A 24,151-nucleotide genomic window follows, 5' to 3' on the forward strand; every position below is an offset into this window, starting at 1 on the left:
GACACCTAAATGCTTTGTATTGCCTTAGTCTGTATTGCTCAACGGTCATGTATTCAGCTCAATGTTCATAAGATTGGATTAATTTCTGGTTCATACAAATACAGTAACAACATGATTGCTGTTAGATTAGGAACATTTGGAGTGACTTCTACTTCAAGCCTTCAGAAATATTCCAAAGCCTTTACAATGTACAGCTGTCATATGCAACACAAACAGTTCAACACCTATCTGCTGACAAATGGCTTACTTTTAAAAGCTGGGCTCTTACTGGCACAAATCAAACTAAATTAGCATGGTTGGTTTCGTGTTACAAAAAGTAATTCCTCTTTGAGCAGTTTCTGTTATTTTTAAAAGCCCTTGCCTCTGCCTAGCGAAAGTGTGTGCAATATATACACAGCTACCAGAAGTCGCTACAGGTCCTACACTACGTTCAGTAAATTCAAGAAGAAAAAATGAAGGAGTCAACTAACAGCAACCTTCAACCACTCTTGTAATGCCACCGAATCATATTTGCATTGTTTGCTCAAATACATTACAAAAGACCTTGTGTCCACTTTTAAATCGGGACTAAATAAACAATATAGTATTAGTGGCCGTGGTCATAATCAGGAATACAAAACACCATACATATATACATATATTTGTAGCTGGAGATCCAGAAATTCATTTTCTCCCTTTGTGGATCTCCAGCTGCAAATATGCTAACCGTATCACAGACCTTGTCTTCCATATTTTATTTATATTATATATATATATATATATATATATATATATATATATATATATATATATATATATATATATAAAGAATGGCTTTAGTTTAATTTTTGTACACGCATGCATAAACAATGAGGTGCTGTTGCTTCTGTTTCTTTTCTAAAAATTCAATGACTTAATAAAAAAACTTTTTTTTTGTAAAAACTGTACATCGGTGAGCCATCAGTTTTTATGTGAGGGTTAGATGCAGGATGTTATTTTTAATGACTAACAGCAGATAACATGAATTGGGAAGGCAAAAACTAATTTTCAAGGCTGCATGAATGTAGCACTGCAGAGTCCCTGGAGGGCAAATGTTTTGTATCTTTGTGAAATAAGCGGGAATGTAGCACGCTATGAAAGAGACGATAGAAAAGAGATGTCGATTGACTGCTTTAAACTCCATTGTTACAAACACATTGTAAAAAACCCCTGGGCATTACAACACGCAAGTCCGCAATGAGCCTTTATTACACATGCAGAGTAAAAGCAAAAAATCCAGATCACAACGATTCAAAATGAAGAGTCTGCTGTGATGTAATAACTAATGTTGGTCCAAGCCTGTTATCTCATTTCCTAACTGACAATGACAAGGGACCCTTCTTCCTTGGCTTAAGAGGGGGACTGGGCTTTCTTTAATGTAAAAATGTATTAGTATGTTAGACAACTGGCCACCGTGATTTAATATTCGTGTAGCACACCACAACACCCTAATCCTACCCAGTCCGGTAGTGACTAGTGAGGGTGTTATGTAGCTCCCTCTTAATTTCCCATGACTCGATATGCTGTACTGTTTTATCAAAAATGTATTTCCTTCTTAAGCCAGAGTTTTTGTTGTTATATTTTAAACTTTTATATATTTAAAACATTCAAGTTTAAACGGGGTGTTTTTCATCTACACAAATTTTTTATTTGAATAATTGAATTTGTGATGTGCCAATTTGCATCTGTGAGCACAGAGGTCAGTATGATTTATATTAAAGGTACCGAGTGGATCGCATTATCAGAATTGTGAAGGGTGGGAGAAGTGTAGAGCTCCATACGTTACAGAATCTCAATTTACAACCTCTGCTGTTGAGTATGGTCATGTCCGTTTCTTCAGTAAGTGCAGTTTAACCTCACAAGAAGATGGTACTGATGCATAATTAGAAATAAATGTAGCATAATGTTTCCCATTGTTCATGAATTCTCCATAGCAGAACCCTCTACCACCGACTGTTAGCAATGAGAAGGCAATAGGAGGCTTGATCTATAGCTTACACACTACAGAAAAAAAATCTTTGAAAAACCTTTCCATAAATGTAAAATATTCACTTTATTTACATACACAAAAATAAGCACACAGCTAAACTTCATTAAATAAAAAAAGTTAAGAACTTTTTACAGTGCTAGTAAAGGATACTGCAACCCTTGCTGCTTGTTGTTGGTCAGATGTCACTTTGTCAACGTTCCCGTTCTTTCGCCTCCAGAGATGCTCGGGTCATTTAAGATTTTTTTTTTTCCCCCATCTTTTTAAATTTATTTATTTGGAAATAAATAAATTTAGAAAAAAATCCTCAGTTCTTACAAGTTCTTCCGTTCAATATCCAGTTCTCTTTAAATAAATGGAAGTGGAAAGTGTGTCAGTATATTCGCTACAAACCATTACAAGTTTTTATATACAGGGATGTATAAAAAAGAAAGCACTTCATCGTTCAGTTCTGTAGTATTTACATATCATGACATCAGTAAAATCAATCTAATCACCAGCATCTTAAAAGTAGTTAAAACCAACCTCAGGAAACATAAACACAACTAGTTAGACTTTTTCCATTTATTGTTCAAAAGAAAACAAACCACCATGCAGAAGCCACATCTGGAAAAAGTAAGCAATTAACAAAGGTGTTTTTAACTTAAATGCACTTGATTCAGTAATAAGAGGTGCAAACCCCTCAATTTAAAAATATCTAACGCCAGCTGCTGTGGAGCATTCATCTTTGAGGTCACATCAAGTCAAAGACAAAACAAGGAATCTGAGATGATTTCAGAAAACCGTCTGTTGCCGTTTATCAGTATGGAGAGGGATACAGTCTAGAAAGCTGCCAGCCAGCCCTCCCTGGAGAGGGCGTCCCAACAAATTCACCACACAAGATGCTCTCGTTAGAGGAAAACGTGGGACCATTAGTCCAACAGCTAAAACAACTTGGCAGGACATATTTATCCTAGAAATAGCAGCAAAGCTACATATGAATGGCTGAACATATTCATGATTTTGAAATGTCCAAGTCAGAGCTCAGCCGTCCGCCCCACTGAGATGCTGTGACACGACCTTAAAAGATTGGCGACGTCAAACAATGATGAACCAAAGCAGTGCTGTAAAAAGGAGTGGGACGTTTTTACAGTGCGGTGTTGACGACAGATCTTCAAGTACAGGAATTTTTCCACACACAGCTTCTGCAGTTGGACTTTTTTGCATTGAATGATCAAGAAAGTGAAACCTGTTATGTGCTACTTCAAATCTGAGGTTAGATTTAATTAATTTTTTATTGTAGGTAACAGCTGGACTCCTAGTTGTAGGAGGATGTACTTTCTTTCACATCACTGCATATCCATACAAATATACACAGATATTTTGTTTAAATATTCCTGTGCCAGCTTGAGTGTATTTTCCCCATATAGAAAGATTTTTGATGGAAACAGTGTGTGTGTATAGCAGTAAAAACGTATGAACCGGTAGACTATTTCAATATTCCATCCTAAAAACGTATTTCTGGTGACTGACCCAATATTCTGAGCCTAGCAGTATTTTAAATAAGTTTTCAGTTTCCAATAATACAAAGCAACATTTGCCCATTTTATAAGAATACATCCGCATTGGCTGATTTCAGTGCTCAAGTGCCTCTGCCTTTTATGTATTTATTTTTTTTATAAACAGAAAACCAGTGTCCTTGAGCATTAGGTACTCTTTATGGAAGACGCAATAAGTGATGTGGCCAGAGTAATGCCTTTTGGGGACTGAGCGCACCTCTCTTATAAATGAGATTATGACACTCCCCAGCTATCCTACGGAGCATAATTTAATGAAATACCTAAAACTATTTGTTAGGTTTCATTCATTGACCTTTCTCCAGGAAACCTCGGTACCACACAGTTCATAAAAGACGTAGCAGAGTTCTGGTGACTGAAGGAGCCAAGAGTTTCATTCTGCAATGAGTATATGTAGAACAAGATAAACTGATTTAAAACCTCTTCCTGAAAATCAAATCCCAGAACACTAGGTAAAGCAATTCCACACCTTCCTGTCCACTGACGCTAATTACAAACTCCCTAAATGGTAAATTCAGTATTATGCACTGGTTAGGATTTATTTGGTTCACCCCACTTTTTATTATTCTCCCTTTCTGCACTACAGAATAATTTTCTTTTCACAAGACTGCTCCCGAATAATGATTTGGGATCATTTCATACTGCACTTGTAAGTAAAGGATGAAGAGGGTATTGTACCAGCACATTACATCCACGCATCTCAAAACGTAAACCAATTACATTTTTTTAAGTTCAATTACACCCTTGCAAACACACAATGTATTATCAGCCTTACAAATTAGTGCTTTAAAAAGAACGTAATCAGTGAAACACTGTACTTTATTCCACTTCATCACACACGGAAGCATTAAAAATATACTTCTAAAAGCTGGAAAGTTCAAGAAACATGAAATGATATCAAACAAAACCGATATTTCCTTATAAAGTTAACGTATCACCAAATGGATTATTTACATAAATAGGAAACATGTTTTTAATTACTCTGGTTTAATTTGTAACATTTGGTAAACTCGCTTTGTATAAAAAAATAAGCATATTATTTACATATACTAAATCATATTTATATAGAAATAAATCTAGTGCTGCAAAGCCACATTTTCTGTTGGGCAGACATAAGAGGTCAATACATTTGGAACTGAAGTGCAGAGCTCAAGAGCTTTGTGTCTCTCGAATGAATATTCTGCTCACAGGCCAGTTACTAGTTTTGATGCTTTTCCTCCATCCCGATGTAGAGGTCTGGTGCCCAGTATACAAAAAAGTACAGAGAAGTATACTGTGCAGCCAGTGCTCCAATAATATCAAACCTATTTGAAGGCATTTAGATGAAAATCTTTAAATGAGGACCGCAATGAGAGGCCTAATATAGAAAGTATGTCTTTCTAGGAAGGGAAAAAAAAAAAGATTAAGTCTGAGAATCACACAACATAAAGAAGAAATTAAACCTTTATGCCATGGGTTCTTGGATAATACTTGGGCGAGCACGTAGGTAACCGTTCCTTTTTGATATTTTAATGATGACTGCTAGGCTTTTGTTTTATCAAAATAAACACTCTGGAAGAGACAACTTTACAAATGAGTTGGAATGGTACTGGAGCAGACTAAACTGCCTGAAGAAAATCTACACCTCCTGTTTCTGTCCATCTTGTTCCTAAGGCAGGTTCAGATCAATAAGACACAACTCGGTCTTCCACATCTCTTTGCAGATGTGTTGCATGTAAAAATGTTTCCTTTTAATCAGACCAACAAAATACTACCAAGTCGAAGGAGTCCTTTTGCTCTCAAAACCTCGACCTGTCTTGACCGAACTGTCATTTATATGAGGTCTGCACATAAAGCAGGCTCACAACACTCCAACAAGTTAGCCACAGCCTTACCGGACATGGCTAGCTTTTGTTTTTTAATTTTTATTTTCCACAATGTCCTTCAACTGTGCATAGGTACTGTACCGGAGTGATACAGCCACAAAATTAAGAGTGGCATAAATGTGAAGTAAAAAGTCCATAGAATGGATAAGGGACCATAATGCACTTAATTGATATTAAACAATGCCTCCTTTATATTCTCACAAAAGCACACTTCCTATAAGCCTCATAACCTGTGAGTGTACTCGTATTCCTTATTATTATTATTATTTTTTAAAATACATTATATGCACAGTGGACATGGAAGTTATACATGTCTCCTTACAGTGGTCCAAATTTGGCTTGGTATCTGGCAACAATATTCTTGTAACGGCCAAAGTCTCTGCGCAACTCTGCCACCTCCGCTCGCAGGGCTGCATTTTCCTTCTCCAAAAACGCCGCTCGTACAGTAATCTGATTCTCTTTGAGGCGACGGGCATCTCTAGAGCGCTTTGCTGCCACATTGTTCTTCCTCCTCCTGGACCAATATTTCTCATCCTGAAGGTAAATAGGAAAGAAAAAAGTAAAGCAACTATAAAAAAAGTTGCACCGGTCTCCAAAGCGGCACACCTCCTAACTGATCTGTTTAGGCAAAGAAAGAAAATTTGCATCACATAGAACTCCTGAGTAATACAACGTAAGTAAGGCATCAGTCAATTGAACATTTATACCAAGTCAGGATTTATTATTATTTTAGAGGTACATATTTACTTCAGGAGCTAATGCCTCTGATACTATTTTTTTTTTTCTACAATATCTGCTCAATCTAGCCATGATAGGTTGCAGCTGCCCACAATTCTGAATTTGAATTGTATAAAATAAACTGACTTTTGGGTAAAATTTAAAATGGTATTATGGAATAAATCTAATGAAATTGGCTAAAATGGAATTAGCATTAAGACAGTCCTACCTACATACAGTACTCTAAATCAACTGAAACGTAATACATATTAAGAACCTTACCTTGCTTTCCTCAGGAACAAACACCTTCTTGGCTTTCTTGATCATGGGTTGTGGCTTTAGCTCCTCGTCACTGAACTTATGCTTCCGAGGATTAAACAGCTCTCCTCCAGGAACACTGGACAGCACCAGGTCAGTGGGGTCAGGCTCAAAATTAACCTGCACTTCAATGTGTTCTGGGTCAACCGGGCTGGGTGTGCCTCTCTCTGGCTCCGATTCTACTTCTAAAACAAGAAGCAGAACCACAGGCTGGTAACAATATGAATGCTTCCTCATATTACAAGGTGACTCATGCTTGTACTCTACCTACAATGATTCGTTTTAAAAATCACGTAAGCTGGTTTGACTTCACAATTCCACAAGAATACTGTATGATTATACAAAACCTAGAAAAATGTTTAAAAAGTGCTACCCTTAGTCAAAAAAAAATGTAACATGAATTAATATCTTCAGTTTATAACTGAATCATTTTACATGTAAATGTAGCAATGATGCCCTAAAACTTACACATTTTTAAAGACACTTTTGCGTAACACCCCAGCATGCTATACAAGAATTATAAATAAAACACAAAACATAATGAGGAGTGGCAAGGAAGTCGATATTTTCTTCAAGTCATTTCCTTTTCCACGAGGTCAGTACACACCTGTGGTGGGCTCCGAGGTGAAGACTGGATCAGGAGTAGGCTGCACGGCACAGGTCACAGTTGACGTCTCCTCTCTCTCTAGTTTGGAAGTGGGCAGCAATGGACTACTCATGGCTGTGGAAACCTCTTGTTGATGCGAGTCTTCACCTTGTTCTTCCACATCCTTTCCCAGGGAGCGCCGGAGTTCCTGTTCAAGTGTGGCTGGAATGCCATTCTCTAGCAAAAACTCATCTAAGTCCATGTATTCCAGGTGGAACATTTCCCCATCATAGGGAATGGTTTTGTCCCAGATTGTTGGCATCAGAGAGGCAGACACACCAACACTAGCACTGCAGGAGCTGGAGACCTCGTCCACTGACAGCTTCTCTTTGTCCTTTCCTGGGGGGAAAAAGTTAAATTTGAATTTCTTTGCTGTTGTAAATGAGTACTTACTAAATCATTTCTTGTTTTTAATAAACAGCTTAAATTGATTTTCCCCCCCTTGTTGCAGTTCACAATTGACTAAAAAAGAAAATTTCTGAGAAGAGGTTGTAATTGTGATAAAGAAGCCAAAATGTAAACATGATAATCGAGAACTGTTAATTTGTGCGCAATGCCTTCTTTTCATTATGCTTTAACGTATGGCTGTTTTTTTTGTTGTTAAATGTCCACATCAAAACACTTTAAATTCTGGTCACCTTACTTAACAAGTTGGATATTACAGTAAACGAGCAAACACTTATGCACACTGATATTTCTGAGATTCCTCACACCACAAACAGCTTGTCTTGAGGACCATGTTACCCAATTAAGACCCATATGACTTCCCTTTTTCTCAAATTTAACTGCATATTACGATTTGTCCACTCATAACCTGAAAGAATGAACCTGTGAACTCCATCTGACATGACCTGATAACCTGACCTCATTTTGAGATAATATTCTCAAACCTGCTTAATCCAATTTAGGTTAGGGGTTGGGTTTACAGACTGGGTCGGATAATCCTGGCAGCACTAGGCAAAAGGCAGGAAATAGCCCTGGATGAAACACAAAGTAAATTGCTTTTCTCATTTGTACACTGAGCAACAATGGGTCCAGTTAACATAATATGGATGTAGGAGGAAATGCAGTGCCCAAAGAAAACTTGCACAGACACTGAAGGAACTTGCAAGCTCACTGCAGACTATAAATGGGCAAAATGGTGAACCCGTACGGCATGCCCGTTTTGGGGCTAGTGTCTGCCAAATCACAGCTTCTTGAAATTTAAATTTACCTATTTGACCAGATAGAGGAGTCCTACTGCTCAGCTTTTTAAAATGTTGAATGAATGGTCTATCAGTTCCTTGCTCTGAAATATAGAACTTGGCAATATTTGGGCATTTCCAAATAGCTGGGTAATAAGTAAACGTTAAGTAAGATTTCATGGACAGATTTCATCACTGTGGCTGAACTTCTTTATGAACAAAAACTGTTTTACTGAATATAAACAAAGACCACTGCAAAACACCTTGAGACGTCAAAATAACGGAAACCTAAAAGTTTAAAGCAAAACTAATGAGTTCAGAATTCGCTTCTCCACTCAATCAAGACTTCTTTTAACCTGTAGGTGTCACTCCGAAGTCTCTTTCCAGTGTTTAACGCCATATTGGCTAATGAGGACTGAATTCATCCTCTTGCTATTCCACTCGGATGTTAACCTACAAAGGGGCTCACCACACAGCTTGCGTAGTGAATGACCAGATGTTTACAACACCGCCTGTCTGCCCGAGTACAAGCATCATGGATTCTTAAAAAGACGGACGACGAGGACGAGCCTTTAACTTCAGCAACCTTAACTCAAGTTGCCCTGTTGTCGGCCATCGCATCTCATTCACATGCCCCATTATTCCGAATAGAATGACGCCAGTCACGCGAGTCACTTTTTACAGTCCACCCATTTTTGGAAGGTGAAGAGGATGTTTTTAAAAAATATTTTGACTTTTTACATTAGAAGGCCCAGCAAGCGGCCTCGTTGATTACAATCAAAGTACATCCTCACCCCAACCCCTCTTTAGCAGACCAGTCCAAAGCTAAAGTAACAAACAGCCAAGAGGTTAATTTTATTTGCGCTCGTGTCGAAAGAGAGTTACACGGTCATCGCATTAAAAATAAAACAGATCAAGCCTTAAAACATGCATATCACTTCACCTTCCTCGATGGCGTCCAGAAATTTCGGGGGTGGATTTTCCATCAGTTTTTTTAAGACAGTCGGAATTGAGCCTGGCAACCCGTCGCTCTGCTCGACCATCTCGATCGTCTCCGCTGACATTTCTCTCATTTATTTTCAAAGTTAAACGCAGTACGGAAAAATGACTGTCCGGTCGTGACTCTGTTCCCGAAAGCGCTAACAAGCCTGGTTACAGTAGACGACTGCCAAAACAGCAGCAAAATGACCTGCTTCCCCTTGTCCACGCCTCTTATTCGCTATTCATGAGCCGGTGAGCGAGACAGTATGTTCTTTCAATTGTTATTGGTCGATAGACTCAGCTCTACTCATGAATATGTATAATACCTCAAGTAGTCATGATAATATATTCAGCACCGTTGGCAATGATTGGTTCTAATGGCCGTATATTAGAATATTCTAATAGAAACGTGTTCGGGAAGGTGAGCGTCTGTTCAAATTTGCATAAAGAACATAAGGGGCGGGAATGAAGATTGTTTTGAACTTGAGTTAAACCCTTTCTTATACGGCGGTGGCTGCAATACTAATCTGCCTAGCAGCAGCAATCTCCGGTGGTGAGAATGGAGGGAGGACAAAATGCACGTTTAAATACACCCACCGCTCCCTCCACACACACACGTTTCAATTAACCAGCATATTTCTGCTTGAAAACAGGGTACATCACCTGAGTGGCAAGTTACCCTTACCACGCAACAGTTACGTTTTTTTTATAAGAGTAAAGGATTTTGCGGCTGGATCACATGATTTGCGCTCACGCTCTATTTAATTCCCACTCATGCAGAAATGCGCTCGTGATACAAGTACAGTTGTTTAATTTATAAAGGTTTATATGCACTTGAATAGAATACTGGATACACGAATTCGGAATTACTCGTATATAAATGCGTGTTGCTTTTGTGTACCAGACTGCGCATGCCGCAAAACCAACTCGGACTGGTTTAAGCGTCTGTATACGACAGAACGGTGTCGAATTTCACGTCTTCGACGTCTCGTCCTTGACCATAAAGCATTCGTCTCTGGGTTATAAATTCGATTCCCAGTGTCTTTCTTAAAATATCCTCCTCTCCTATTTAATCCCAAGTACAATTTTAACATTCGTGCACGCCAGTTTCCGGTAGCAGGCTTAGGTAGCGTGCCTGTTTTTTTTCGCACCTGCGCAATAGCATTGAGCTCGCGTGCGAGGTTGTCAGGAGGCTCGGCGCGTGCAGAAGCGGCATGGGGGTAGAGCGACAAGTTCATCAGCGCCCAATGACGCGGAGAGGCTGCACTTGGTAGTCACGTGCGGCGGGGACGACGGCACTACTCGACTGCGAAATGGAGCCCGGGATGGAAGTCGTATTATGCGTTAAGGCTACACTTGATTACCTCGTAGGATATTTGAAACCCTTGTGCACTAATTAAAATGATGTATCCAAAAGAAATGAAGCAGCAGACAAGGTGGTTGCCGAAACTTGTAAGCCTGTGAGACGTAATTTAAACAAACCTTTAGAATGTTGCATAGTAATGTGAAGAGCCTGAAGCAAAGGGACCACTCTAAGTTACATTCCTACTTCAAGATCGCATCAATTAAATTATTTTTCATTATTCATTAGATTCAGTCACTGAGGACACAAGACTGAAGGCTATAGAATGTAGTACAGACTGGAGGTGATGGAGTGCTTAATATCATTTTTTTAGAAAGGTAAGTAGGCAGCTGGGAGCAGGATGATAGCATTCAATCCGTCTCTTAATGAACTCCACCTGATCCAGTCTAAGGTTGTGGGACGACTAGTTCATGGGCACAGCCACAGTATGTTCATTGTGGGCCAGCTTACATTCTGCAGTCACCTGTCAAGCATGTTCTTGAGGATATGGGGAAGAAAAACTATGCAGACACAGGGCATATGGACAGCAACTAGGTGCAGGACCCCCTCACCATCCAGGCCACAATCTCTTTGAACATGCGTTATAGATCAAACTGGGCCAGAATAAGCATATACAAGAAAAGTTTCTTCCCATCGCCCCCACCCTTTCTCCCTCTACCTTGCAATTCTCTTATTTATAGCTAGTGCTAGTTTTCATTCAGCCGTTCATAGACTGCTATGCACTATTTGGGTGTATGTTCAGAGTCAGGTCAGGTTGGGGAGCATGCCCTGGTACAGCGAATTGCCACAATGAAACAGCTCGGGATCCTGGATGGCAACCCCCATACTTTTTATAGGTAGTGTGTATGTATATATGTACAGTTGTGGCCAAAATTATTAGGCCCCCTTATGAAATTAGGCAACACTCCTGATTCCAATATGAAAATGACCATTAACAACAAATGTTTGTTTTTTAAAGCGTACCTGTGTCCAAAATAACAAAGGTCCACTAATTGTAGTTTGGATATTTTATTGACTCACTGAGTGGAAACAAGAAAGGGCAAAAATGAGACATCCAAAATTATTAGCCCCGTGCCCATTAATAATCAATACTGTACCCTTTTTGAGCCACAACTGTCAACAATCTATTAGAGTAGGTCTTTACTAGATTAGCACAGGTCTCCTGAGGGATTTTGGTCCATTCCTCCATTGCAAATTGTTCTAGCTGGTCCAAATTGCGTGGTTTCCGAGCATGGGCATTCACTTTGAGCACTCGCCACAGATTCTCAATGGGATTGAGGTCTGAGGTCTGGGCTCTGTGCGGGCCACTCCAAGATCTTGGTTTTGGTATCCTTGAAAAACTGTGGAACTAATTTTGATGTATGTTTTGGGTCATTGTCTTGTTGGAAGACCCAGCGACGACCTAAGCCTAGACTACGAGCAGGTTTCTGCATATTCTCCCTCAGAATGTCAACATAATTTTCTTTTTTCATGATGCCATGCACCCGAACAAGGCTCCCTGTGCATGAGGCTGCAAAACAGCCCCACAGCATGATGCTCCCACCACCATGTTTAACTGTGGCAACTGTGTTCCTAGGGTTGAAGGCCTGTCCCTTTCTTCACCAAACATAAGCAACATCCATGTGCCCAAACAGTTCCAGTTTAGTCTCATCAGACCAAAGCACAGACTTCCAAAAAATCATCTTTACATTTCAAATGTTCACGGGCAAACCTCAGTCGGGCTGTGATGTGCCGCTCTTTGAGTAAAAGGGGTTCTTCTGGGACGATGGCCGTGAAGCCCACCACGGAGAAGAGCCCTCACAACTGTGTTCCTTGAAACATCAACTTCAGAAGAGGCCAGGTCAGCTACAATCATTTTGTTAGATGTCCGGGGTTCCTTGCTGACATCTCCGACTATTTTTCTCTCCAGAGTTCTTGAAATCTTGCGCTTACGGCCACGGCCAGGTTTGTTTCTAACAGAATTTGTCTCCTTGTACTTGGCAATGATGCAACGTACAGCAGTTCTAGACACTGTGAATCACTTGGAAATGGCAGTGTAGCCTTGCCCCTTATCATGAGCCTCTACTATCTTCTTTCTGATCTCCAGACTGATTTCCTTTGTCTTTGGCATGGTCAGTAACCGTAGTCCCTCTCATGTGTTCAAGAGCCCTGCTCCTTGGGAGTCTTTTGATGCTGATTGAGTGTTGTTAGGAAGCCAATTGACTGCACAGGTGTGGTTTCAAAGCTGATTGGTTAATTAGTGTAGGTGGGTTTGGAAAGCAAACATTAACATGGGGCTAATATTTTTGACCACCCCATTTTTTACTATATTGGATATAAAGCAAGACTAAAAATATATTTTATATTACAAAATGTATCAAAAGCTAGTAAATAGCACTGGTGGATGTTTGATTATATCAAGTTTCATCAATGTTGCAAACTTTGGGAAGAAGTTTAGGAAAATGTTCCATGATTCCAGGGGGGCTAATAATTTTGGCCTCAACTATATATATATATATATATATATATATATATATATATATATATATATATATATACACACACACACAAAGAGTTAGGTCCATAAATATTTGGACAGTGACATCTTTTTTCTAATTTTAGTTCTGTACATTACCACAATGAATTTTAAATGAAACAACTCAGACGCAGTTGAAGTGCAGACTTTCAGCTTTAATTCAGTGGGTTGAACAAAACGATTGCATAAAAATGTGAGGCAACTAAAGCATTTTTTGAACACAATCCCGTCATTTCAGGGGCTCAAAGTAATTGGACAATTGACTCAAAGGCTATTTCATGGGCAGGTGTGGTCAAGTCCGTCGTTATGTCTTATCAATTAAGCAGATAAAAGGCCTGGAGTTGATTTGAGGTGTGGTGCTTGCATGTGGAAGATTTTGCTGTGAACAGACAACATCCGGTCAAAGGAGCTCTCCATGCAGGTGAAAGAAGCCATCCTTAAGCTGCGAAAACAGAAAAAACCCATCCGAGAAATTGCTACAATATTACGAGTGGCAAAATCTACAGTTTGGTACATCCTGAGAAAGAAAGCAAGCACTGGTGAACTCAGCAATGCAAAAAGACCTGAACGTCCACGGAAGACAACAGTGGTGGTTGATCGCAGAATCATTTCCATGGTGAAGAGAAACCCCTTGACAACAGCCAGCCAAGTGAACAACACTCTCCAGGGCTTGGTAGGCGTATCGATATCCAAGTCTACCATAAAGAGAAGACTGCATGAAAGTAAATACAGAGGGTGCACTGCAAGGTGCAAGCCACTCATAAGCCTCAAGAATAGAAAGGCTAGATTGGACTTTGCTAAAGAACATCTAAAAAGCCAGCACAGTTCTGGAAAAAACATTCTCTGGACAGATGAAACCAAGATCAACCTCTACCAGAATGATGGCAAGAAAAAAGTATGGAGAAGGCGTGGAACAGCTCATTATCTAAAGCATACCACATCATCTGTAAAACACGATGGAGTCAGTGTGATGGCTTGGGTGTGCATGGCTGCCAGTGGCACTGGGACACTAGTGTTTATTGATGATGTGACACAGGACAGAAGCAGCCGAATGAATTCTGAGGTGTTAAGAGACATACTGTCTGCTCAAATCCAACTAAATGCAGTCAAACTGATTGGGTGGCGTTTCATGATACAGATGGACAATGACCCAAAACATACAGCCAAAGCAACCCAAGAGTTTATTAAAGCAAAGAAGTGGAAAGTTCTTGAATGGCCAAGTCAGTCATCTGATCTTAACTCAATTGAGCAGGCATTTCACTTGTTGAAGACTAAACTTTGGACAGAAAGGCCCACAAACAAACAGCAACTGAAAGTAAAGCCGCTGCAGTAAAGGCCTGGCAGAGCATTAAAAAGGAGGAAACCCAACATCTGGTGATGTCCAGGAGTTCAAGACTTCAGGCTGTCATGGCCAGCAAAGGGTTTTCAACCAAATATTAGAAATGAACATTTTATTTCCAGTTATTTAATTTGTCCAATTAGTTTTGAGCCCCTGAAATGAAGGGATTGTGTTCAAAAAATGCTTTAGTTGCCTCACATTTTTATGCAATCGTTTTGTTCAACCCACTGAATTAAAGCTGAAAGTCTGCACTTCAACTGCGTCTGAATTGTTTCATTTAAAATTCATTGTGGTAATGAACAGAACCAAAATTAGAAAAAAGTTGTCTCTGTCCAAATATTTATGGACCTAACTGTATATATACAGTCATATGAAAAAGTTTGAGAACCCCGCTTAATTATTTGGACTTTTGTTTATCATTAGCTGAGCTTTCAAAGTAGCAACTTCCTTTTAATATCTGACATGGAAACAGTAGTATGTCGGCAGTGACATTAAGTTTATTGGATAAACAGAAAATGTGCAATATGCATCATAACAAAATAAACATTTTATTATATATATATATATATATATACACACTGCTCAAAAGAATTAAAGGAACACTTTTTAATCAGAGTATAGCATAAAGTCAATGAAACTTATGGGATATTAATCTGGTCAGTTAAGTAGCAGAGGGGTTGTTAATCAGTTTCAGCTGCTGTGGTGTTCATGAAATTAACAACAGATGCACTAGAGGGGCAACAATGAGATGACCCCCAAAACAGGACTGGTTTAACAGGTGGAGGCCACTGACATTTTTCCCTCCTCATCTTTTCTGACTGTTTCTTCACTAGTTTTGCATTTGGCTACAGTCAGTGTCACTACTGGTATAATGAGGCCATACCTGGACCCAACAGAGGTTGCACAGGTAGTCCAACTTCTCCCGGATGGCACATCAATACGTGTCATTGCCAGAAGGTTTGCTGTGTCTCCCTGCACAGTCTCAAGGGCAAGGAGGAGATTCTAGGAGACAAGCAGTTACTCTAGGAGAGCTGGAGAGGGCCATAGAAGGTCCATAACCCATCAGCAGGACCAGTATCTGCCCCTTTGGGCAAGGAGGAACAGGATGAGCACTGCCAGAGCCCTACAAAATGACCTCCAGCAGGCCACTGGTGTGAATGTCTCTGACCAAACAACCAGAAAGACTTCATGAGGGTGACCTAAGGGCCCCATGTCCTCTAATGGGCCCTGAGCTCACTGCCCAGCAGCATGCAGCTCGATTGGCATTCGCCATAGAATACCAGAATTGGCAGATGTACCACTGGTGCCCTGTGCTTTTTACAGATGAGAGCGAGCAGGTTCACCCTGAGCACGTGACAGAAGTGAAAGGGTCTGGAGAAGCCATGGAGAACATTATGCTGCCTGTAACATCATTCAGCATGAGCAGTTTGGTGGTGGGTTAATGATTGTCTGGGGAGGCATATCCATGGAGGGTCACACAGACCGCTACAGGCTTGACAAAGGCACCTTGGCTGCCATTAGGTATCAGGATGAAATCCTTGGACCCATTGTCAGACCCTATGCTGGCACAGTGGCTCCTGGTGCACGACAATTCCTGGCCTCATGTGATGAGAGTATGCAGGCAGTTCCTGGAGGATGAAGGAATTGATACCATTGACTGGCCACCACACTTTCCTGACCTAAATCCAATAGAACACCTCTGGGACATTATGTTTTGGTCCATCCAATGCCAACAAGTTGCACCTCAGACTGTCCAGGAGCTCAGTGATGCCCTGGTCCAGATCTGGGAGGAGATCCCCCACAACACCATCTGTCATCTCATTAGAAGCATGCACCGATGTTGTCAGGCATGTATACAAGAACACAGGGGCCATACAAAGTGCTGCGTACAATTTTGAGTTGCTGCAATTTAATTTTGGCAAAATGGACTAGCCTGCCACATAATTTTTTCACTCTGATTTTTGGGGCGTCTTTGAATTCAGGGCTCTGTAGGTTGATCATTTTCATTTCCATCAAGCGATGTGGCATCCTTTCGTTCCTAACACATTACCCAGTCTATATCAGTATAGATATCCAGGAGGATTTCTTTTTCCCATTGAGACCTGATGTGTTTTCAAAGTGTTCCTTTAATTTTTTGAGCAGTTTATATATATATATATATATATATATATATATATATATATATATATATATATATATATATATAAAATATGTGTGTAGACACATGCACATCATTTATATCAAGTAATCACTTCAACTATTATACACAATCAACAAAAATATTTCTTCCTTCTCCTTCTTTCGGCTGCTCCCGTTAGGGGTTGCCACAGCGGATCATCTTCTTCCATATCTTCCTGTCCTCGTCATCTTGCTCTGTCACACTCATCACCTGCATGTCCCCTCTCACCACATCCATAAACCGTCCCTTAGGCCTTCCTCTTTTTCTCTTGCCTGGCAGCTCCCTTCCTATAATCACTATTTTCAGTTTGTCAGACAGCCTGGACCATTTGGCTTTGGGAAATCATTTATGAAATCCATAGCTATTTTAGTTGCTTGTTTCTATTTTTATTCAGAAAAAATGTTCCTGCCTGTAGGAAAAAAAAAAAAATCCCTTTTGGCAGACGGCCAATGCATAGCTGACCAAGTTTTAAAAACAAAATGACACAGCAGAAGACAATCCCACGTTGAACCCAGGCACCTGGTTGCATGCAGAAGGTAAATGTACGGCTATGACATTTGTCTCCTTGGCTCTGCCCCTTTACACTTTACCCCATTTATATATAAAAAAAAAAGCCAACTCTTGACCTCTACTGCTGTGATTTTAGTTGAAATCGCTTTCTGTACGTTTGTGGGGGAGTCAGGGGTATCAAAAAATGTTTCACTTCTCCTGTAAAGAAACTGCTCAGGTTTAATTCCATAGCCACTGAAGTCCCTGCCAGCTTATATTAAGTGGTTTGATTGCCCCAATTCTTGGCAGCATAAAAGTGCCACTAAGTCGACAGGCCTGTATCAAATGCATTCCTATCCACGCTGAATGATTTCTCATCAATACACCATTCACCAGTTTGTCACATTTTTCAGGTCATTGGAGAAAACGCACAATAAGCAGGTCAGTAGAACGTGGGTGTGGAAAGTATTCACCCAGGCAGAGTGCTATGTTACACCGTAAAATTACGACACATTTAAAATTGAAAAATGTTGGCTGCTGCTGGCTAATGAATACTTTCCATTCACACTATTTATAAGTTTATTGGGTCACTACTGTCATGTGTACAGACCACAGTGAAATTCTTACACGGATGTGCTAAATGTCACCGCTCTCCAGTGCGATGATGGAAATGCTGACCGCACAGCACAAAAGACAATTAACCGATGAGGGTCAGAACAAGGTGGGGTTTGTCTCGGCCACTAGTCTTGCATTGACTTTCTGCAGCAGAACTTGGAGCTGGTGTGACAGAATTTACAACCAAGAGTAGACGGTTTACTAAAGGTAGACAACTAGTGGCCGATCGTAGAACAAACAACAAGCATTTCCTGTGCGAGTTACAAGGGACCAAAAATGACTCAAAGGACAGCTGTAGCACAGCAGCATAGTTTAGTCACATTTAAGTGCTTGACGGCATCCGGGGATGGCAGTCATTCAATAGCAGCCTGTTCATATTCCCATAATGGATCAAAGATCAAACAAGTTATTTTATACGGCACACTAGATGTGCTACATGTTCTAAGAGGTTGAAATCTCTAATCAATGTAGACTTCAGTGGTAACGTTTGCAGTGCAGCGTGTCTGTCAGGTTGCTGTGTCTCCGTTACATCCCATTTGGTACAGGAGTGTTAATGTCTGTGAAGCACCATCTGTTGGATAGCAGAGACATAGCAACCGCCTGGACATACAGATACATGTCCTCTTATATACGTAGTAAACAGCACCCTAAGACACTCCAGGAGTATAAAGTAAAACAGTTTTCTGTTTTTTAACTATTAAAACCCAGGGAACCAAAGTGACTGGCTCAGGGTCACCTGGTGACTCAGCAGGAGTGGGAACTGAACCCAAAGCCTTGTGGTTTACAGTTCAGTGCCTTGGCCACTACACCACAGTGCCTGATTAGAAGAGGCGACCACTGCCGATTGGCAGCTCTAAGGATGGAATCTGTGTCGAGGTTCATCTCATATCTCGCTTTGCTTTGTAAAAGAGTTAATCCTGTTGTTATTATCATTGTCATCATCAGTTTTTTCACATTTGACTGGGCTTTGAAAGTCTCATCCAGGTCAACCCAGCGTTTTAAAGCAGCAGGGTGACTTGTGCAAGACATTTGCTTCACTTATGTGGCAATGAGGTTTCCCTCTGTAGCTACTGTCAGCATTTGTGAATGATGGCCTCAACAGGTTTAAAGTTTAAATTGCTACCTAGTCAGTCTTTTGTATAAATTGGCGGCATGTAACATTGCCACCAAGTACATACACAAATAAAAAGAAGAAAGCAATACCTAAGACTGAGCAAATGATTCTTCTAATTCATTAATCGTTCATATGAAATCCTTTATATTATGTTGAGACTCTCGTAGCTAGAGCCACCATCTTGACAACTTAAAAACATACACTGAATGGGGAAGGAAATATAGCCAGGCCTCTAGGAGAGACGGAGCATCTTGACTAGTAACATGTCACTCCAAGCTGTAATGTTGCAAATGACTTGTTCAAAGCTGCTTGCACGGGGATTGTGAATAGATGAGCACTCCGATGAGGTCATTTTTTTTCTAGCCATGCAGTTTTTTGCAGGCTGCCCATCAAGCCAGTCTGACTGGCAGCACTTCGGCAGTTCCCTGTTAGTTTCTGCTTGCATGGCCTTCATGGATAGCACAGTGAAAAAAAAAAAAACAAAATGGATAAAGTGCACTCCAAGTCCTAAATGTACAAACTGGCGATTTTTAGAGAGGTGACTGCTTTTCCTAAGACAACAATCAAGCTGGGATGCGCACACACACTTGATATATTTCCTGCCACCAATTCTAGATGTTGATAGACAGCTGCCATTTTCAAATCCAAAGGTTTCATTAAATGGCTAAGCCTTGTGCCTGTAACCAAAGGTCATGTGATCTACAAATCCACTTGTGCTGCTTGATGACACACCACAAACAGAACATCTCAAGTGCTTAACCTTGTCAGGGATGCCAGGGGCCATGACCCGGCCGGGACGCCAGGAGGGACCGGAAGAGGGTCAGAGCCCTGCCTGGATCACGTGGGGTTTGCCTTCCGGGTTGCTTTGGGGGCCACGGGTCAAGGGCATGGAAGCCTTTCCCTGTAGGGGCCTGAGGTCACCACCAGGAGGCACCCCAGTGCCTTGGGGACCTGGAAGATTTATGACGGTGCCCGGAGAGCAGCCGGGAGGACAGCCGGCACTTCCGCCACACTGGGGCGTGGCCAGAAGAAGATTGCCGGGAACACCTGGGGCTCATCCGGGTCCTCTATAAAAAGGGCCGTCTCCATTCATTTGAGGCTAGAGTCGGGTGGAAGAAGGACGAGGCAGGAGAGAGTGGAGGCGGCCCGAAGAAAGGCATTTGTGGCCAGGACTTTGTGTGTGATTTGGGGTTTTGTGCACGTGATTAAGGTCTGTGTGACCACTGGACTGGGTCTTTGTGACCTTTATTGTAAATAATTGTGGAAAATAAACGTGTGGTGGTTTTAAGACAACATGTCCGCCTGTCTGTGTCCGGGTCAAGTTCACAACCTGTAGCCCCCTTCTCCTTCCAAATGCATCCCAGAGGAAATGCATGTCAATTGCAGCTCCCACATCTACCTGTGCCATACTAGAAGATGGCCTGGGACCTTTTAGAAATGAGCCACTCGATGGTTTACACCAGGGGTCTCCAACCTTCCCCAAACGAGAGAGAGTTTTACAAAATAAAAATGGCCGAGAGCTACTCATGTTTTCTAATGTTTCTTCTCATAGCTTATTTCAACCCAAAGAAACTGAATAAGCTTGTTTTGCCTGAACATTTACAAAATGTTGGCGTCCACAACTCACATTTTGCATTAAAACATCATAAAAAATATTTAGTTCACCTGTAAGTGCATTTAGTATGTCTGCATGCATTTCTAGTCTATCTCACACTATTGAATTAAAACATGAATGCTGTCAAAACAAAACAATTCCAAATACACAGATGTGACTTATTCATTTGTCATTCTGTCACATGTCACTGTGTCACTTTATTCACATGTCCAGTTGCATGTGATTTGTGTTTTTTAGTTAGTCAGATGACTGGCATTGAGGTGTCTGGTGGAGTGGAGCCACTGAGGTTCGCTCTTATGGAGTCATTTGAATGTTCGTCTGTCAGTCTTGTTCTGAACTTTGATTTAATGACATTCATGTCGGAGACCCAAACAAAGCAAACATTTTGAGAGCTGCTTGGTGAAGATTCTTATACTTATCTGGCTCTGCGAATCTTCAGAAATGCTGAGACTTTAACTGCACATTATTTTGAAGGTTTACTAATATATAAAATATAAAATCCAATGTCCGTCTGTCTGCTTTTCACGAGAGAAATACTTAACGGATTTAGATCGGGTTTTTTTCTATGATTTCCTTGAACATTCTGGTTGATTTTGTGACTTCTCACATTTCGATATGCATCATATTTCGCAATTTCTTTGCACGAATCCGAGATGTACGCAGAGGGCCGAGGGGACGGGCCTTCCTCACTCACTCGCCAGCTTCGGGCCGTGTTCCTTAACTCCGCTTAGCTAGCGAACGAGAGAACAATTGAATTTAACTTTGTTAGATATTTAGAGTGTTACTTCGGTCTTGATGATTTTGAGCCTGGAGATTCTCTTAAGTGTATGCCACATTGAAAAGATAGATTGCAATTCAGATTGTGGATCGTGATCGGATTTTTTGGAAAGATCGCCCACCCCTAATTTAACTAATCGAGTTTTCAAATTTATGTAGGATTCATTAACCCTTTGGAGAGCTACCGGTAGCTCGCGAGCGACGTGTTGGAGGCCCCCCGTTTTACACCCTCAGATTGTATGTCCACACTGAATGCGTGCCAGCACCGGTTCCACAGTCTTAAAAGAGTGCTGGCCAGAAGAGTCAACATGAAATAACTTAATAGAAAATCTACTCGCCATCACAAGCTGCAACAATGACATGTTTATTATGCAGGTTACAAAAGTGAATTGGATGCTTCTAAAATGACTCACTTCACCACAAAAGAATCTTGCAGTCTGCCATTCCGACACGGCCCTGACAGCCAGCTCTCAAACTGTACATGCAGTCAAAGCCGGATTGAAATGCATTATCTTCTTTCACACAAAGAACCATCGTTAGGCAATACGTGCAATAAATATTGTGCAGTAGCAGACGGTCGTGCCTTGTGATGTCATGCCACACAAACAAGCTGCACAATGCATGTTGTCAACATAAAATACCGCTTTTGTGGGTAGCATGATAAAGAGGCTGGCAGCAGACACAAATCTTTAATATCCAAGGCATTCACTCACTCATGTTAACACAGAGTCGATATAAGTACAGTAATGCCACCGCTCCATTTTCAAAATTCTTTGGGGTCATCTGAAGTGTGCCTCAGGATTCAAATGTCACATCATAGCGGCACCACATCGAGTTCTTGAATGGTTTGCACCTTATCAGTACAGTAACAGACCTCCTGCAGGTGGCACTATGTTGTTCTGCTCTCAGCAAGGAAACAAATCCACACACAAGCCATTAGTTAAGACCGTTACGCTCCCTAATCCAACCTGGGGACAAATGTCTTCCTGAAAATCAAAAACCGAAATATATTTGATGAATTTACTCTTTGGCAACTCCTGTATGTTTTAGAATCTCCTACTAGAATATGGGGCTTTCATGATGTGTAATTTACATTTCTCTACATTTACAATTTGACAACTTCAAACTTGACACTACTACAGGTTAAGTCAAGTCAGGTCAGGACGGGAAGCCTGCACCCACCACACAATGAAACAGCTCAGAATCCCAGTAGGCAACACCCCCCAGGCACACACATGGTCCAGACCCACCCTCCGGACATGACCCTCTATCTGCCGCAGCCAGGTGTTACGTGGGTGTCCCCTTGGCCAGGTCCTTAACTATGAGGATCATGTGAGCCGGATCACCCTCGGGGAACTGCGCCACATGGCCATAGTGTCGTAACTGACACTCCCTCACAATGCATTTCATTCGGAACGATAGATAGATAGATAGATATTTGGTATAGTAGGCAAGATAGATAGATAGATATTTGGTATAGTAGGCAAGATAGATAGATAGATATTTGGTATAGTAGGCAAGATAGATAAGGGCGGCACAGTGGCGCAGTGGTAGCGCTGCTGCCTCGCAGTTAGGAGACCCGGGTTCGCTTCCCGGGTCCTCCCTGCGTGGAGTTGCATGTTCTCCCGTGTCTGCGTGGGTTTCCTCCGGGCGCTCGGTTTCCTCCCACAATCCAAAGACATGCAGGTTAGGTGGATTGGCGATTCTAAATTGGCCCTAGTGTGTGCTTGGTGTGTGGGTGTGTTAGTGTGTGTCCTGCGGTGGGTTGGCACCCTGCCCAGGATTGGTTCCTGCCTTGTGCCCTGTGTTGGCTGGGATTGGCTCCAGCAGACCCCCGTGACCCTGTATTCGGATTCAGCGGGTTAGAAAATGGATGGATGGATGGATGGATAGGCAAGATAGATAGATAGATATTTGGTATAGTAGGCAAGATAGATAGATAGATAGATAGATAGATAGATAGATAGATAGATAGATGTGAAAGGCACTATATAATAAATAGATAGATCGATACTTTATATGAGCAACTGCTCATTCCGCACAAAGTCAAACCAGCGGTATCCAAGGATTCTCTGCAGAGAAGTCTTTGTCTCAGGTCACTAGATAGCGTCCTTGCAACTGTATAGCAAAACATGAAGAACCAGGACTCTAAAGACTTGGACTTTTGTCCTCAGGTGCACCACACACCACTTTCCAGCAACCTCATGACCCCCCCCATGGTCCCTCAATCCTTCTACTGACTTTATAGGAACAGTTACCAGAGACATGAATGTCACTGCTGATGTAAGGAAACATCTCGATGTGGCCAACACTCTCTCCGCTAACAGACACACTGCTATTCTAACCGATATAATAAACAAAAGAAACACTGGCAATCCTAAACATATTAAGTATATATGAAGCACTTCTGATCCAACAGGTTTTAAGTGATGCAAGCTTTCTACGGTTTCACATCAAGTTAAATATGATAAGACGAATGGTGTAGTGGCTAGTGATGCAGCCCCATGGATCCAGTGTGCTGGGTTCAAGTTCTCTGTCCAACTATTGTCTGTGCTTTGCTGCGTTTTTTTTTTTTACACATTCTCCTCCAGAAACTCCTGTTCTCCTTCCTGCATCCTAAAGGTGTATGTTTGTATTAACTGCTGACTGATAATAATCTCTTTTGAATGAGAAAGCCCAGCAAAGGATTGGCATGCCACCCAGCGTTGGTCCAAACTTGCACCCAATTTTGCTTTACTCCGAATGGATTTAGTGAGCTTGAGGACGTTGCATTATCTTTAACAACTAGTGCATCAGGATATTGCTAACGAGGATAAAATGTACAGCAACACAAAAGCATTGTTACCTCCTTCAGATCTATGTGGCCGAGCATT

At 41.2% G+C, this 24,151-nt stretch overlaps 1 protein-coding gene across 2 annotated transcripts in view; it reads right to left on the minus strand.

The window, feature by feature from the left end:
- Nucleotides 1-905: 905 nt before the first annotated feature.
- LOC120536916 (thyrotroph embryonic factor-like) overlaps nt 906-24,151 on the minus strand; it is a 42,573-nt gene continuing 19,327 nt past the window's right edge. Inside the window, exons 1-5 of one of the 2 annotated variants that reach the window (XM_039765485.1) lie at nt 9,235-9,482; nt 7,069-7,446; nt 6,426-6,646; nt 5,749-5,960; nt 906-2,350 (exon numbers count right to left, since the gene is read on the minus strand). In XM_039765485.1, the coding sequence (XP_039621419.1) occupies nt 2,320-2,350; nt 5,749-5,960; nt 6,426-6,646; nt 7,069-7,446; nt 9,235-9,364 (972 nt within the window). In that variant the 5' untranslated portion in view covers nt 9,365-9,482 and the 3' untranslated portion in view covers nt 906-2,319. Of the gene's footprint in view, nt 2,351-5,748; nt 5,961-6,425; nt 6,647-7,068; nt 7,447-9,234; nt 9,483-24,151 lie in introns of those variants that run through there. The other variant, XM_039765487.1, reaches the window with a different exon arrangement.

Source organism: Polypterus senegalus, chromosome 10 (genome assembly GCF_016835505.1).
Source record: "Polypterus senegalus isolate Bchr_013 chromosome 10, ASM1683550v1, whole genome shotgun sequence".
NCBI lineage: Eukaryota > Metazoa > Chordata > Cladistia > Polypteriformes > Polypteridae > Polypterus > Polypterus senegalus.